This window comes from Rana temporaria, chromosome 10 (genome assembly GCF_905171775.1).
Source record: "Rana temporaria chromosome 10, aRanTem1.1, whole genome shotgun sequence".
NCBI classification, from domain to species: domain Eukaryota; kingdom Metazoa; phylum Chordata; class Amphibia; order Anura; family Ranidae; genus Rana; species Rana temporaria.
In genome coordinates, this window is record NC_053498.1 from 103,096,016 (window position 1) to 103,114,830 (window position 18,815).

General features: G+C 42.8%; 1 protein-coding gene across 3 annotated transcripts in view; it reads right to left on the minus strand.

Moving 5' to 3' along the window:
* Positions 1-18,815, minus strand: part of CFAP74 (cilia and flagella associated protein 74) — a 195,612-nt gene that overhangs the window by 35,073 nt on the left and 141,724 nt on the right. For all 3 annotated transcript variants that reach the window (XM_040325889.1, XM_040325888.1, XM_040325887.1), the window contains 6 exons: positions 18,409-18,543; positions 16,763-16,872; positions 15,430-15,485; positions 5,689-5,808; positions 2,091-2,243; positions 497-626 (listed from right to left, as the gene is read on the minus strand). In XM_040325889.1, coding sequence (XP_040181823.1) covers positions 497-626; positions 2,091-2,243; positions 5,689-5,808; positions 15,430-15,485; positions 16,763-16,872; positions 18,409-18,543 — 704 coding nt within the window. The remainder of the gene's footprint in view (positions 1-496; positions 627-2,090; positions 2,244-5,688; positions 5,809-15,429; positions 15,486-16,762; positions 16,873-18,408; positions 18,544-18,815) is intronic.

Consider the following 18,815-nt stretch of genomic DNA (forward strand, 5'->3'; position numbering starts at 1 on the left):
AGCTTTCAATAGGAACGCCCAGTCCCGCAGTAATCAGAACCCGGAAGCCTGGGCGAAAATAACAATTACACGGTATGTACGGAGAAAAAAATACCAGCATACTTTACATGTCGTTAGTATGCTGGATGTAATCTTAGAATTTTTTTTGGGTGAACCTCCACTTTAAGTGGCTCCTACGGGGGTACTGCTACATATGTACGGAACAAATACTTCTTCATCCTCTTCTAGTTGCCAGTGTTGCAATATACGCACGTATATGTATGTAAATTACTGCACTGAAACAAAAACAAAATCTATTTTTTATTGTATAGCTGTGTACTAATTGCTGTATTACTGATTTTTTAGCAGCTATGTACTTTGTTCCACGGACAACAATACACTTTTTACTTTTGTGTGCTTTTGTGTGCAATGTTCTTATTAACAATGTCCAATAGACAGCACATGTATAATAGTGAAAACAGCTTGATTCTCCAGTGCAGATCATAAATATGTTTACCGACAAAGCTGGGTGTGGATTTGTCTGAATGAATAAAACTTGGAAGTTTCTGAAGCTCCTCATATCTAGTTACAGACAGACTCCCCTGTTTAATGCAATACTTTGCCTGAATTGTTGATGTGTTATGTAACTGTAAAAAAAAAGACAATACTGTCAGTAATTTTGTAAAATTTGTAAATTTGTAAAATTAAGAAATCTTCATGTTTAATGATCATGGTGAAGCTTTGTTAAAGCGGTAATACCGCCACAAACAACAATTAAATATATTGCAGTTTACTAATCTTTAACCACTTGACCTCCTGAAGATTTTACCCCATTTATATTTAGAACCATTTTTTTATATTTAGCAATGCGCTACTTTAACTGGTAATTGCGCAGTCATGATGGTATTCGTGTTCATATTTATGTTTTTGGATGTAACATGACAAAATGTGGAAAATTCAAAGGGTATGAATACTTTTTCAAGGCATTGTATACTGGAATTTACACAGCTATGACACTATACTGGTAATAGTGGTGATCAGCGACTTATGATGGGACTGTGACACTGTGAATTTCACCAAGTGATCTGACCAATGACACACTTTCCTGTCTTTGGGCGTCTTCACGCCACTGGAGAAGCAATAGAGACACCTTTGAACAGCAGCATTGTGAGTTTGGGGGAAGAGAAGTGTAAAGCTGGGTGTACACTATATGTTTTTTTTCCGTTCAATCCAGAAGGCTAAACAAATGAAACTTATAGATCACCATACTAACACATATAATGTTAATGCAGTGATTTCTCCACTGAGCTATTGTGTTCTGACAGGGGGACTATACCCCCCCCACCAGAAGACACTGATCAGCGCTCGCAGTCATTGGCTGTCAGCGCTGATCGGATGCTGGATTTCTTTTCTTGGTTTCTGCAAAAGTTATAGCGTCTGCAAATTATATTATATATACACTGGAATTTACACAGCTACGATGCTATACTGGTAATGGCTGTGATCAGTGACTTATAGTGGGACTCTAATAGTGTGATGGGCAATCTGGCACTAGCTGATGCTGGCTGGAAAGTACACTAACCGACTGATATCAAGTGACATATTAGTGACACTAATACAGCAATTAGTGCTAATATTATTAGTGCCAATATTGAACACTGTCACTGTACTAATGACAGTGGCTAGGAAGGGGTTAACATCTAGGGCCAATCAAAGGGTTAACGGTGTGCCTAACAATGTGTAATGTGTGCTGCTTTTACTTTACTATCTGGCTGTTTTTTCTTCTCGCTTTTCAGGGAGAAGAAACAGCTAGATCGTTGTTCCATGTACACAGAGTTCTGTGTTTTTGTAAACACCAAGTTCTGTGTGTGATTGAACACAGCCGATCAGCAGACTTTAGCAAAAAACACTCACCCCTATTTAATATTCTCTAATAGGACCATCAAGTTAATATGCTGTTCGATGGTATAGGCTTTGAGATAGCAAAGAGCCATACCACGAACAGCATATTTATTTGATGGTGCTGTTACAAGATGTCTGCACTTGGATAATGCATCATAACATAAAAAAATTCAATCTTTTACTTCAAAAGACAGGAAGAAGCAGTTTACCTTAAATGATGCTATGGTGCTGTCTTTAGCTAGTACATAGCCCAGGTTTAATACTCCATCTACTGAGCATGTCAGAGAAGGTGCCAGTCCTTGCCCTTTAATACCTAATGACAGAGTTGCTTGCCGAGTGCGAACCTCCAGATTTTCAAAGAACTACAACGACAAATGTCACAAACAGGTTCAAGGTGGTCCTGTACACATAGTAAAAAGCTGTGGTTTTGAAAGCCTATTATGTCCAAGGCTGTTACACCTGAACCCATAGGCTTGTAAACCAAAGCTGGCCATTTTGCTGGAAGCTTTCAACTTTAATAATTGGCTTTTCCCAGTTTCAATAATTTTCTGGTTTCATGTGACCAAATGATTGAACTAGTTTATAAATTGATAGAATGTACTCTTTAGCTGGTGGTTTTGGTTGATTTCAGCTGCAGTTTCAACCATTTGGTTATGTGAAGCTGGAGATTTCATAAAACTGAGTGAAAGCTGATAAAAAGCACACACAATTAAAATAAAATTGCCAAATGTATGGCCATGAAAACAAAGGAAAAATTAGAGCACAGGCTCATGGTGCAATAACGTTTGCATACTTACCAACTGTCCCGAATTTCCCGGGACATTCCCGGGATTTAGACCCTTTTCCCGATTTTATCGTTTCCTGTTTTTTTTTTCCAGATTTTTTGCCGCCGCTAGAGGTCCACGGCCGGCGGAGACAATGTCTCTGCCAGCCACCATTTTTAAGAAGACTAGAAGAAGTAGAACACTGCGGGGTGGCTACAATAGAAATTGAGCTGCTGCGGCAGCGGCGCCCACCCCTCGCCCCACTCCGCCCCACTGCCGGTCTGTTATGGAAAGGGGCGGGGGTGAGCGGTGCCGCAGCTCAATTTTTATTGTAACCATGTGGCCGACTCCACCTCTATTTTGTTCCCCCTTGGCCTCTGTTCTGTAATGGCGGCGGAGACACCGCTACAAGGACATCTGATGTAAGGAGGGGCACCGCTGGTGACATCTGATGTAAGGGGGCTATGCTGGGGACATCTGATGTAAGGGGGCTCTGCTGGGGACATCTGATGTAAGGGGGCTATGCTGGTGACATCTGATGTAAGGGGGCTCTGCTGGGGACATCTGATGTAAGAGGGGCTTCGCTGGGGACATCTGATGGAAGAGGGGCTTTGCTGGGGACATCTGATGGAAGAGGGGCTTCACTGGGGACATCTGATGGAAGAGGGGCTTCGCTGGGGACATCTGATGGAAGGAGGGACTCTGCTGGGGACATCTGATGGAAGGAGGGGCTCCGCTGGGGACGCCTGATGTAAGGAGGGGCCCTGCTAGGGACATTTGATGTAAGGAGGGGCCCCGCTGGGAACAACTGATGTAAGGAGGGGCTCCGCTGGGGACATCTGATGTAAGGAGGGGCTCCGCTGGGGACACCTGATGTAAGGAGGGGCTCCTCCGCTGGGGACATCTGATGTAAGGAGGGGCTCCTCCGCTGGGGACATCTGATGTAAGGAGGGGCTCCGCTGGGAACACCTGATGTAAGGAGGGGCTCCTCCGCTAGGGACATCTGATGGAAGAGGGGCTTCGCTGGGGACATCTGATATAAGGAGGGGCTTCGCGGCGGATGCCTGATGTAAGGAGCGGCTCTGCTGCGAATGCCTGATGTAATAAGGGGCTCCGATGGGGACATCTGATGTAAGGAGGGGCTCCGCTAGGGACATTTGATGTAAGGAGGGGCTCCGCTAGGGACATCTGATGTAAGAAGGGGCTCCGCTAGGGACATCTGATGTAAGAAGGGGCTCCGCTGGGAACACCTGATGTAAGGAGGGGCTCCGCTGGGGACGCCTGATGTAAAAAGGGGCTCCGCTGGGGACGCCTGATGTAAGAAGGGGCTCCGCTGGGGACACCTGATGGCATCTGGTGGCAGGCGATGTGACAAGTGACACACTCAGGGCTCCCACTGATTCTACATTATGGTAAGTTGAACTTTCTATTGTGGTGTAGGATCTGGGCCTGCTGTCCCTCCATCCATCTTTCTTTCCTTCCTATTCTCTCTTTCTCCCTTTGTTTTTTTCCTCCATCCCTTGTTCATCTCATACTCGAACCACACCCCTTTGAGTCATGCCCCTCTAAGCCACGCCCAATATTATGCTTAAACCACGCCCATTTTTCAATGCTGCACGCCACATTTTTCTTTCCCCACTTCGTTCCACCTACAAATGAAGATTCCCTAATAAGAAGACTCCGCCCACAGACAAAACAGTGCCCCTATATTTTTTTTTACAATGTTGGCAACTATGTGTTTGTTTAATGGAAATTAAGTGAATAAAATCAATGCACTTACAAACATAGGATAAACACACGCGTCAAAATTCACCTAAAAATGGAACTTCCGCTTAACCCACTCCTCGCCCCCTTACATGCCACATTTGGCATGTAATTTTTTTGGGGGGGGAGTGGGGGCTTCAGGAGAAGGGGACTTCCTGTCCCACTTCCTCCTTCTGCAGAGGGTCTGGAAAGGCGATTAGCTTGATCGCCTTCTTGCAGCCCCTCCCTGTAGGCGAGCGCCTGTCCAATCGGACGGCGCCTCGCCGCTCGCGCATGCGCAGTGGGTGCCCGGCCGCGAAGCCGAAAGCTGTCACTGCCGGGTGCCCACACTAGGAATGAAGACGCCGGTCGGCGAGGGGAGGCAAGGAGCGGGAGCCCCGGCCGGCGCGTCGCTGGAGCCGTGGAGCAGGTAAGTGTCTGTTTATTAAAAGCCAGCAGCTACACTTTTTGTAGCTGCTGACTTTTAATAAACTTCAAAAAAAGCTGTAACTCCCCTTTAAAAGTAGCTTGTAGTTAACACAATCTGCCATCACCGATTTACCTGACCAGTTCACTTTAAAGCAGAGTTCCACCCAAAAATGGAACTTCTGCTTTTCGGAACCCCCCCCCCTCTTCCGGTGTCACATTTGGCACCTTTCAGGGGGGAGGGGGTGCAGATACCTGTATAATACAGGTATCTGCACCCACTTCCGGGAATGGCTCCAACGGGAGTCACTCCACTTCCCTCCCCCCCGCTGCCTTCTAGGAAATACACTGGTCCCGGGAGACAGCGGGGACCACTAGGAAAGCGATGCGCTACTCGTGCATGCGCAGTAGGGAACCAGGGAGTGAAGCTGCAAGGCTTAACTTCCCGATAACCGCACCGAGGAAGGCGGCGGGGGCAGCAGAGAGACGAGCGATTGCTCGTCTTCTGCTGCCGACATCGCGGGCGTGCTGGACAGGTAAGTGTCCATTTATTAAAAGTCAGCAGCTGCAGTATTTGTAGCTGCTGGCTTTTAATATTTTTTTTTTTTTTCGCGGGGCATCCTCTTTAAGCAGGCCTGTTAGCCTGAAAGAAACGTGACAAGATTAATACGAAGGCCTTAAAACGGTTTACCATGCAAATATGGGAATGCGTATATTGTTTCTACACAAAGGGGTTTAAGCAAGGTCTTTTTATGTAGAAAGTATTTTAGTTTGCCACTTAGCCTTTGGAAATAATTATGCCACCTGCTTTTAGGTATGTATATTTAACATGTAACCATTCACAAATGCAATTATTTACTGTCAGAGTACTTACGGTTTTACTCTCCTCAGGTTCAAAGGCAATAAACAGATGGCAACTTGCTCCAGGCTCCACAGTACCAACTGGATTGAGCAACGAAAAAGAACCACACGGGTTCAAGATTGAAAAACAGGGCTACAATGACTATGTCAAGGTTCATAATGGAGAAAAGTAGTAAAACATCCACAGTATACACATGCAGACAATGTAATTTTCTCAAAACAGAATGACAATACTGACCTATACTTTTTAGGAAAGCTGAGTCACCATTCAGTGACAAGTATACAGGCAAGTTATTTTGAAATTTTTCTGACACTCATTTACATCATGCTCGTTTTATGTCTGTGAACTCAAAAAGTATTGAAAAGGATTGTAAATGCTCTTTTTTTAAGATAACAAACAGGTTTATACTTACCTGCTCTGTGCAATAACACAGAGTGGCCCCAAACCTCCTGTTCTTGTGTCTCCTGCTGTTGCTCCAGGCGCCTCCACTTTGCCGAATTACCAAATCTGATGTTCCTTGATTAATAGCAGGGGACTTTAATTATTATTTTGACCCCTTTTTAGATAAATATGGCATGGCTATGGGTCAATTTCTGCATGTACTTCCTTTGCTGGTTTTGTTCAGGAGATTGGTCTAGTGGATGTATGGAGAGTGTTATACCCATATGATAAAATATTTTCTTGCTTCTCCAGCAACCATATGCCCTTCTCTAGAATAGACTTGGCATTGGTTACTTCTACAATGCCATGATATCTGATGTAATTTAGCTAGATGGCTATCCGATCACTCTCCACTGGTTCTCAAGTTAACTCTGTACTCTGCCCAGATTTGCATCTTATAGAAAGTGAACACTTATGGGTTTGACCTTTTTCCATCAAAGGAGAACATTCTGCTTGGCATTTTGGTATTTGGCATTCAGTGCTGTCAACAAGCCCTCTGTATCTCTGCAAGTTTATTGGGATTCTTTAAAAGCCTATATAAGAGGTTTATTTATTTCTCAAATTTTAAACATTAAAAATAAATAAGAACTTGCAAACTATTGATGTTAGGCTAACTGGCCAGTAGTTCCCAGGGATAATTATTGGCCCTTTTTAAAATATTGGTGCTACATTGGCTCTGCTCCAATCAGCTGGTACCATTCCAGTCAGTAGACTTTTCATAAAACTTAGGAACAATGGCCTGTCAATCACTTGACTGAGTTCCTTAAGGACCCTCGGGTATAATCCATCTGGTCTTGGTGACTTATTAATGTTAAGTTTTTCAAATCGGTTTCTAATTCTATCCTCTGTTAGCCATGAGGGTGCTTCCTGTGACGTTTTATGAGGATAAACATTGTAGTCTTCGTCCTCGTGAAGACCAAATTCGAAACCTGCATCATCTCTCTGTCTTTTGTAACCAGATTGCCTTCATCATCTTTTATGGGACTAATATGTTCTGACCTCTCTTTCTTACTATTTATATACTTAAATAATTTTTTTTTTTTTTTTACTCTCTTCCACTGAGTGCCTTTCGTGTTCTATCTTAGCCGCCCTGATTGCACCCTTAAATTTCGTATTTCATTCTTTGTAAAGTAGGAATGATGACAATGACCCTTCCAGCCTGATATTTCTTGAAGGCCTTCTCCTTCGCTTTTATATGCATTTTTACATTGGAGTTAAGCCACCCAGGACTTTTGTGAGCTCTTTTAAATGCATTTCCCATTGGGGTTGCACTGGTCAATACCTATATTTAATATGCTTTTAAAGCACTCCCATTTTTCTTCCGAGTTATTTGTTCCTAGGATTTTATCCCATTTAATATCTAGCAAGGAGTGCATTTTAGGAAAGTTGGCGCTTTTGAAATTCAGTGTCTTTGTACTACCCTCATGTTTCCTATTTGCATGATTTATGCTGAAACAAGTTTCCTAAATTGCCCCATATTTCCACATCTGCATTCCTGGGGTAAAGCAATTACACCAAATTGTCCAAGGTGTTTTACTGATATGGCTACACTTATACATATGCTGTGGCGATGTACCAAATAGCATCAATATTGGAAGTATGTATTGGATACCTTAAAATACCTTATGTTGTACACGTTTATTCTTATCCAAAAATAGCTTTGCTAGGGATTGTATCGGAAGATATTCTCCCAGATGATATATTAGTGATGTGGCTCTATGTATTTAGCCAGTAACCTTATATTACAAAAATGGATATTAAATTCTCTGCCAACAATAGCTCAATGGTCCCAAGCCATTAATCTCAACTTATGGGAGGAATTGACATACAAACATAGGAAAAGCCCTAAAAAAAATTCTGAAAATCTTGGTGGCTAGTCAATAATTAGATAGTTTTCTGGAGTGGGAACATTGTATAAATATACAGTGCCTTGAAAAAGTATTCATATTCCTTGAAATTTTGTATAAAATATATTTTATTAGGATTTTATGTGATAGACCAATACAAAGTGGCACATACCGTATTTATCTTCCAATAGCGTGCACCGGCGTATAGCGCGCACCCCCAACCTAGAAGGAAAATTTCAGGCAAAAAAAGAAAATACTTACAGTTTAAATGCCTCTCGTCGGTGTCTTGCCCGGCGTCCATCGGCGGCCTTGTCCGGTATCCGTCTGCGGCCTTGGTGGTGTCCTCCCCGCTTCTCCCACGCTGTTTTTGAGCCGATCCCCGCTTCCCGCGCTGTGTTTGAATGCCGCCATCGACATATACCGAGCGCAGTACACTCGGGCACGCTCGGCTCCTCTCGCATAAAGGCTAGGAGGCGGCACAGGGCGTGACCGCGAGCGGAGCCGAGCCTGGTCGAGTGTACCCGAGTGTACTGCGCTCAGTATATGTCGGCGGCGGCGTTCAAACACAGCGCAGGAAGCAGGTATCGGCGTATATTGCGCACCCACGATTTTCCCCTTATTTTAAGGGGGGAAAAGTGTGCGGTATACGCCGATAAATACGGTAATTGTGAAGTGGAAGGAAAATGATAAATGGTTTTAATTTTTTTTTACAAATAAATATCTGAAAAGTGTGGGGTGCATTTGTATTCGGCCCCTCTGAGTTAATATTTTGTAAAACCACCTTTCGCTGTAATTACAGCTGCAAGTCTTTTTGGGTATATCTCTACCAGCTTTGTACATCTAGGAGAGTAAAATGTTGCCCATTCTTCTTTACAAAATAGCGCAAGCTCTGTCAGATTGGATGGAGACTGTCTGTGAACAGCAATTTTCAAGTCTTGCCACAGATTCTCAATTGGATTTAGGTCTGGACTTTGACTGGGCCATTTTAACACATGAATATACTTTGATCTAAGCCATTGTAGCTCTGGCTGTATGTTTAGGGTCTTTTATCCTACTGGAAGGTGAACCTTCGCCCCAGTCTTAAGTCTTTTGCAGACTCTAACAGGTTTTCATTAAGACTGCCCTGTATTTGGCTTCATCCATCTTCCCATCAACTCTTACCAGCTTCCCTGTCCCTGCTTAAGAAAAGCTTCCCCACAACATGATGCTGCCACCACAATGTTTTACGGTGGGGATGGTGTCGTCAGGGTGATGTGCAATGTTAGTTTTCCACCACACGCGTGTTTTGCTTTTTGCAAATTCAAAAAGTTGCATTTTTGTCTCATCTGACCAGAGCACCTTCTTCCACGTTTGCTCTGTCTCCCACATGACTTCTCGCAAACTGCAATCGAGACTTCTTATGGCTTTCTTTCAACAATGGCTGTCTTCTTGCCACTGTTCCAAGGCACGACTAATATTTGTCCTGTGGACAGATTCTCCCACCTAAGCTGTGGATCTCTGCGGGTCCTCCAGAGTTACCATGGGCCTCTTGGCTGCTTCTCTAAATAATTCTCTCCTTGCCCGGCCTGTCGGTTTAGGTGGATGGCCATGTCTTAGTAGGTTTGCAGTTGTTCCATACTATTTCCATTTTCGCATGATGGATTTAACAGTGCTCCGTGAGATGTTTAAAGCTTGGGATATTTTTCTATAACCTAACCCTGCTTTAAACTTCTCCACAACTTTATCCCCGACCTGCCTGGTGTGTTCCTTGGCCTTCATGTTGATGTGTGTTTGCTAAGGTTCTCTAACAAACCTCCGAGGGCTTCACAGAACAGCTGTATTTATACTGAGATTAAATTACACACAGGTGGACTCTATTTACTAATTAGGTGACTTCTGAAGGCAATTGGTTCCACTAGATTTTAGTTAGGGGTATCAGAGAAAAACGGGTTTGAATACAAATTTCAGATACAGTATTTATTTGTAGACATTTTTGAAAACCATTTATCATTTTCTTTCCACTTGATTATGTGCCACTTTTTTTTGGTCTATCACATAAAATCCCAATAAAATACATTTACATTTTTGGTTGTAACATGACAAAATGTGGAAAATTTCAAGGGGTGTGAATACTTTTTTAAAGCACTGTATGCTGTCAAGGTGTAATTATTAAATTGAATATACTGGTTAAGTTTCATACTGTTGCCAACTTCAGACAGGAAGAATGTATTAACAAAATATGACATGTTGGTCCTAAGTAATAGTAAAAGCATATCTAGAAGGCGCATCATTTATTTATTTTTTATGTGGGAATGTATTGTATGCTTTAAGTGTTGTAAATTGGAAAAAACAAATACAAATTATCTGATTTGAAAAAAAAGGAGGGCCGTAATGGTAGCCACTGCAGTTCTCACTTGACAGGTATACTTTAAAACGGTAACATAGATGCAGCTCCCTTTGTAAGATGACCACTAACACCATTAAAATATATATCTGATTGCAGGACCAAGCTCAGTTTATTTACTGTGGCCTGCTGCTTCCCCAAAATTTCCAGGTATAAGCCACAGATAAGGGAGGAAGAATCTGTGTGATTCAGGTGCACTGCCTCTGCTTGAGCAAGCAATCAGTGCCTCTCCCTCACAAAAATGCTGCTCCTGGTCATAAAATAGACCTGGATACATAATGCTGGTACATGGAGGCCCTGAACATGTCAACAGGTAAGTGCTTGAGGGGTGTTGGTGACAAAGGGGCTGGGAGGGGGACTAATATTGTCAGTTTAGAGCTGCTAATCAAATGAACTTATAAACGGATAACCACTAGGGGGAGCATTTACATATTTGTATTTATTTATTAGATTGTAAAATATAGAACGTGTAAAAATGTGAGTCAAATCAGAACTTATATTCAGAAAAAAGTTACTGGTGCAATGTAAGTAAACCTGTCACAAACCTATACAAATCAAACTGAGAATATGATGAAAAACTGCATAAATAGAGGTTACCTTCAGTAAGAAATATACATCAAAACAATCTGCAGATTGAAGAAGGTAAAATTATATGCAGGTTTGTAAATTATAAAGCTGGCAGCACAGACCTACATATAACTTGGAGTGTAAAACAATAAACAGAGATTTGTTTAAAGAGAACCTATCACTTTGCCCAGCAGAACTCTAGGCCAGTTTTTCTTAACCTTTTTTTAGTCAGGGCACCATTTAAAATTATAGACAATCTCAAGGCACCCTTCAAAATTATGGACAGTCTCGAGGCACTCCATGCTAAAATGTAAAAAACAATTTAAATAGCATTACATAATGCAGCAGGTGATTTATTCTTCCAAAGCAAATACACTTTTGCACACTGCTACTGTCTAGTATTCCAATGTTTCTCTTCTCCCTCAATTTCTCTCCATGAGTCTGCTAATGTGTCCCCAATACTGAGGAAGAGGAGCACAGGAGGGTCAAACAAAGATACTGTGGAGGCTACAGACATCCTCCTTATTAACTAATGATGTCATTGGTGACTACAATTCCAATGTCGAGAAAGTCATAATGGTGCATAATAAAAACCTGTGGCTGTGTGTAACTAAAAGGCAGGCTTGATCCACCTGCTGGCATGTATACAATTTTTTATTCATTTTTAGGCATTTTCCCAAGGCACACCTGAAGAAACCTCAAGGCACCCTGGCAAACAACTAAATACATAGCTTAAAGTAGGGTGACCAGACATCCCCAGTTTCAGGGGACAGTCCCCTGATTAAGGACACTGTCCCCGGACCAAGTCTGTCCCTGGTTTTGTCCCCAGATTGGATTTAATAGGGGTAGGGGCAATTTCAAAGACAGTCAGTGCAGAATTAAAATAAAAAAAATTGAATTACACCCCCCCCCCCCTCCGCCGTGCCTACTAGCATAGGGGGGTTGTATTTTTCCCATTATCTGTGCCCCTTTCTGATGATCATGTGCTGGTCGTAGCGGAGGGAATATTTCTTCAGTTTCAGGCGCATGCCCATTCAGCTCCGCTCGCATGTTCTTCTACCTTGGCTCAAATCCTGGCCAGCCACCTGCCTATCTCCTTGCCTTCCCTGCCCGAGTGATCTTCCTGCGCTCCCCATCCAGTAGTAGCCGGGGCCCGAAGAGTAAGACCTGAGAGGCTGTGAGGCGGGCAGCGACGGGCAGAGAGTCGCTGATTGTTGCCAATACTAGTAAAGAAAAAATATGTCCCCGGATTTCATTTTAAAAATATGGTCATCTTAGCTTAAAGGGACCCTATCACCTTGTCCCTTCAGAGCAAAGTGACATAGTATATGTAAAGCCCACCCTCTGATCACATTATATTTACCTCTTTAGCACACTACTGCTGTTGCAACCCCCCTATGATTTTGGGTAGTGGGAATTACCACATAGCCCTGAGCTATGTCACATGGTGGTGGAGGGGGTGACATTGTTGCTCCTGCTTAGCTCCAATATTGGCTTTTTGGTGGCAGCTGCAATATGGGATGATAGTGTAGGATGGTCAGGTTGTGAGCTTTACACAGAAATGTTTCTTTGCCCTGATTGGACAAAATAAATAGGGTTTCTTTATTATTCTGACAGGGAAGGGGTTAATACTAGGAGGTGATCAAGCAGTTAAGTGTGCTCCCCAAGTGTGTTCTAACTGTCGGGGTGATGGGCTTACTGGAACATGGCAGAGATCACTGTTCCCATCACTGGGAACAGTAGATCTCTGTCATGTCATCTGGCAGAACAGGGAGTCGCCTTGTTTACATAGGAAGTTCCCCATTCTGCCTCTCCTCATTGCAATCTCGGGTCACTGATAGACATCGTGGGGCAGATTCATATACAATGGTGCATATTTGCACCGGCGTGGTGCATCATTTTTAGACTACACCGGTCCAGCGCGGAGAGGCAGTTAGGTGATTCTAGAAACTTTTTTTGTCTACGATGCCCCAGCGGGGCGGATTTTAGATGGCGTAAGGCGGGGTAAGGCCAACTGGGAGTCACCCTATGCTAATGAAGTGACGACCGTGGCGCAGGGGTCACGCCGGGGCGCATCTTAGACCGCACATGCTCAGTGACATCCAGGGGTAAATGCCCCAATCTGCACATGCTCAGAACTGCGCCCCGGCGTGATCCCTGAGCTACGCCGACCCACTACCAAAGCCCAGTCCATGAATCAGCCCAGACTTCCGCCCTGCAGGTGCAAATGTACTGAAGCTTTTTTTTTTCTAAGCTAGGTCGTTTGCATTGTGGTGGGGCAGTTATGGCTGATGAGGAATCCTCAGGTGGGCGGATGACCAATTTCAGCCCAGAGGAGAGGGCTGTAATTATTGAGGGCCTCTCCCAACATGGGGACCGCCTCTATGTGTTGTCCAGCAAGTGTTGTTGCTCAGTTCGTTTGTAATGCTGCTGCTTTAGCTGCTCTCCAGCTGACCTCTGCAAGTTTGGTGCAAAGTTACCCCTGCTTTTATGAGGGGTAACTTTGCACCGGAAATTTCAGCTCCGCTCACCGGGAGTAGCCTGCGCCGGACAAGCTTAAGTTGATGAATCGGCCCAAAAACCTAATTTGCATATTTAAAACAAAAAAACCATGGCCACACCAGATCGGACCAGCGTAAATCTGCACCAACGCCGCGCCGGCGTGGAAAGGTTACACCGAGGCGATGAAGTCTATTTGGAGGCGTAATCTGGTTCTCTGGGTAAGGCGCAGCGATCCGCCGGCGCAAATCTGCACTTACGCCGTGCATCTACCAAAAAAACTGTGTAAGTGCTTTATGAATCTGGCCCCGAGTCTGCGGGACCTGCAGGCATAGTCCCGCAGCGTACGCCCGCTATCCTCTTTGCAGGGACCGACGTACAGGTACATTGGTTTGCACAGAAGAGACGACCTGCCACAGTATTTCTGTGTGATCTGGTTGGCAAGTGGTATTAAACTCAACAGCAAAATTGTAATATATTGCAGCTTGCCAGTCCTTAAATGTGATGACTGCATTTGTTTTCTATTTTTAGGCATTATTTTACTTTATTTACCAGCGATTCGGCCAGAAATACATTTCCTGTCTCCACTCCACTCCACTTCACTCCGCTCCACTGGTGAAGCAACAGACACCTTTGGACAGCAGCACTGTCACTCTGGGTAGGGGTAGTTTTAGATGCACTAGTAGATTTGGGCTTGACTAGCCAATTAAAGCTGAACTCCAGCCAACACCAGTTACAGCAACAGCATTTTTGACCTTTTGGGATAAAGGTTTTATATAAATGAATAAAAACTGACTACTGTAAGCTTGGTCTGTTAAAGGATGTTGAAAAATAATAGATTTACTGGCCAGATCAACAGGTAAAAGAAAAAAAACATGGAAAAAAAGGAAAACAAATGTAGCCACCACACATTGTTGAAAACCGTCAGTATTTTTACTGGCAGCCAGTAAAAAATGGTCACTTTTCTCCTGCCAGTAAATGCCAGTAAGAGGAAAAGGTTGCCATGAAAAAAATATGTCTGTGACACCTGGCCGAGTGCCTGCTACAGTGTTCAGTTGGTGCCGGCAGGGGCCTGGGACTGGTGCCTGAACGTGTCATGTGATGTCATGGTGCAAGGGAGCCAAGTTGAGCAGACAGAGCCTCATGTGCGGGTCTGCGGGACAAGAGCAAGGCAAGCTGGAAGCGGGACTGTCAGTGGTGTTTGGAATGGAGGGACTCCCTGGTGTGGAGAGAGGCCATCACTGTGACTCAGGAGGGGAGCGTGTTGGTGATCTGTGCTGCTGCACACTGCTGTCAGTGTCACTGTGAGTCAGTTTCATGTGTGTGCGCCCATTCTAATTTCTTCCCCTCCTGTGTCCTGTCCCTGAGCCACTCACTATATCAAAAATAAAATAAGAAATGTGTTTAATATCTACCTTAAAATCACATTTTAATTGCATATTGTACTTATTTGTAGCCTAAATACTGAAATGTGTACTTAAAACTGTAATTTTGTAACTTTTGGAAATGTTAGTAAAAATTTGGATGTGCCAGTAAATTATGGGTGTCATGACAGTAAATTTCAATCTGGTAGGTTGGCAACACTGCCACCACATCTAAGAATTGGTAAGCAGCAGTATATACATTTGGGGAGGGGGGGGGGGGGGGTATTAAATACCGCTTTAAGCTATATGTTTAGCTGTTTGCCTGAGGTTTTGCTTTACCACTACCTAACAGTATATCATGTATCCACAATGCATTACAGCTGTATATTTATATTCTAAAAACTTTTATACAGGCCTGTGAGTATTCATAATTAACAATTTTGAGTATAATGTCTTCTGTTATTTGCTATCCATGAATGCATTATGGGGATGACAAGGGCAAACTTAATTAGGAAATAGTTTTTCAACATTACTTATAAATAGCAACAGATGTTATTTTTGGCGATGCAGGATACAGTTCTAATAACAAGGCTAAAATGAATTCATCCCAACGTTTCTAATGAAACCTATTGTATCAAGACTTGAAGGATACTTCCAAGGACTCAGCTGAAATGTTTTGCAATGAAACTGTCTTCACTAATTTTTGACCTGAAATAAGAACAAGTACATATAGGCTTGAATATCAAATTTGCTGGCAAAAAAAGAAAACACATGCATATACTGTATACCATTGAATAAACAGGTAAATAGACCACTAAAGCCCTGTACACACAATCGGTTTGTCCAATGAAAATAGACCGATGGACTGTTTTCATTGAACAAACCGATCATGTGTGGGCCCCATCGGTTTGTTTTCCATCGGTGAAATGTGACATGTACACACTCAGCTTCACCCCCCCCCCCCACTCTCATCTGTATATATGACAGCCCCCCCTCCCCCACACATGCACATCTGTAAACAAACACAGCTCTGCCCCTCCCCCCTTGTACACAAACAGCTTCCTTCCTTCATTTGTATTCACAGCCCCCACTTGTAATCCACAATACAGTACAAGCAGCACACATGAGAAGTGCACATACAGGAAGCAGCCAGAGGTGGCAGTAAAGAGCCAAGTGTGAACTCAATGACACAGAGCAGCAGATGCTGCTCCACACGCATATAGAGAGCCAGCAAAGTCACAGAGCACCCCCTACACCCACCCTGCCTTGTTCTGGCCCTGCTTTTCGCCTGACACCCCCCCCACCCAGGGGCGAATTGCCGCCCCCACTCCCCCGTTGGTACGTCGTTGGATCTAGTGGGTAATGCAGCCCACCAGTGCCTATCCGTAAATGAAATAAAAGATATGTATGAGCCAACTCTTTATTCAAACAAAGACATACAACGTACAATGAAGTATACATTATGTGATTTATAATAATAATAAAGTTACGTTTCCAGTTTCTGTGCTGTTCTAGAGGTGTAAAATATGATGTTTTTGGGAAAAGTAAGACAGAATTACAGGAGATAGTATATTACAAACCACGACATAGGAAAAATATCAGTCCTGCTCAATGCAAAATCTTTTCTACTAAAGCTAAGGCACGCTAACATAAAATGTAATTGAGCTGTTCGGAGTTATGCTCGTAGCTCTTAATTTGAAAATCCATTAAACATGGTAATCTATGGAAGAAACACTGCATATCAAATAAATACATCATCCCCTCCTTTCTCCTCCTGATACAGAAGGAGAGACACAGCCATAGTGCAATTTATATACATTTACAGTGTCTGGCTTGTTAGAAGCTTACTTGCTAAAGAGAGCCAGTAGCTATCAATAAAATGTTGATAGTAATGTTAAATGAAGCTATTCTGGTCATTTTATAATGAAGTGGAGGGAAGTGCATGGCCATTAACTGGGATCTGCCTCATTCAAGTGATTGAGTACCTATTGCAGCAGCTCCAAAATTGATGAGATGGCGTCCATTTTCAGAAGTGACAATCAAAGGAGGTGCAATGGCAGGGCAGTGCAGCTCGAGGTACAGGGTGTTATATGGGCTGTGGAAAGACATTTAAAAAGGTATTGTTAAAGGGGTATGTATACAAAATATAAAAACACAAACTACGGATTGCAAAATCCAAAAGCAATAGAAGAAGGAAAATCACCGCTCAAGGTGGGTCTGCTATAGGGTCATACACAGGTGTAGGATTCCAAGGGTGCTGGCAGTGCACTAGGCAAGCATGGGCGTAAAATGAAGGATGGATGGCCGCACTCCAAACCAAACAGGTTGTCTTTATTTAAACGAACAGCAAAACATACCAGATCACAGCAACAGAAACAGGAGGATAACCGACGTTTCGCACTGACTTAGTGCTTATTCATGGCCATGAATAAGCACTAAGTCAGTGCGAAACGTCGGTTATCCTCCTGTTTCTGTTGCTGTGATCTGGTATGTTTTGCTGTTCGTTTAAATAAAGACAACCTGTTTGGTTTGGAGTGCGGCCATCCATCCTTCATTTTACGCCCACAAACTACGGATTGTTGAGGGGGTGATGTTTTCACGGTTAACAGAGTTTGCCACACCTCTTAATCCTACTAAGCGTATAACTTTCTATCCTTGGTGCAGACAATGCCGCATAAATACACTTAAATGCTATAAGCGATACTTTTTTCTTGTTTTCATTGTGATTGCCCAGTTGAAGTTTCCATCAGAAGATCATGTAATAGGGTAACAACACCAGAGAACAGCACATTACAGCCATAAACCGACCCCACTCCAAATCTCATGAAATTAACAGTTGGAGGTAGCAGTGCCTTAGATCTCACATTGCAGATATACACATATATAGTGGTTAGGGTTTTGGTGCAGGAGGAAGCCCCCCCCCCCTCCTCACATGCCAGGAACTGCTCTGCTATTTTTTTAGGAAATCAAAGTGACACATTTTTTTGTGTGTGTTTTGTTTAGCTAAAATTAGCATTTCCAAATGTTTCTTAAAAAATAGTAAATCTTCACGCTTTCAATTCAGTTCCACTTTAAAGTTTATATAAGATATTAGTAATTGGGTTTACATTTACTTTAATAGGTGTCACAATCTGGTCTAGTGCTGTGAAAATAGGCATAAAAATAAGGAGGAAATCAATGTGCGTTTGTTGCCCGGTTTAGGTATGTAGCTGCAGCGGTCAACCAATTAAAGGGGTTGTAAAGGTTCATTTTTTTTTCTAAATAGGTTCCTTTAAGCTTTTCCTTTGATTTCCCTTCTAAATGTTTTTTTTTCTTTGTCTGAATCTCTCACTTCCTGTTTCTCCTCAGTAAGCTTGCCCCCATCATCCAAGCCGTTCTGGCTGGGGGTTAGTCAGCCAGAACAGCTTAAATTCAGACAAAGAAAACAAAGAAAAAAAAACATATAGAAGCGAAATCAAAGGAAAAGGTTAGTTAACCAACAATGCACTAGCTTAAAAGGAACCTATATATAAATTAAAAAAACAAACCTTTACAACCCCTTTAATCATTTTATGTCATTTTATGTTTGGTCAAAGAAGATATGTATAAAATGACAAACAATAGAGGCCACATTCATGAGTCACGGTCATACCTGAAGTTAAGGCTTTCATCTTCTTTCCGTTTACCAATGTCACAACTAGCAATGCAGCAAGGTATAATATATTTGTCAAATTTGCCCATAAAGCTTCTGTAGATGGACAGTCTGGCAGCTGTATATTCATCAGAGCTGCAAAAAACATCAACAGCAAAAAAATATATATATATATATTTTAACCTTATTTGCAATTTTGCATAGTCAACCTGTTTAAGGGTATTAAAGTGATCACCCTGTATGTTGTGAAATGTCAACAATTTAATTATCTAAAGTTAGGCCTTTGTTTTTGTTTTAAATGGAGTAGAAAATGGTTAAAACATTTGTCAGGTTTTGTTTTATTATCTGTATCTCCGAGATCTCTGTACCAGAGACACAGCAGAAAGTTAGAGGAAATCTCTCCAAAC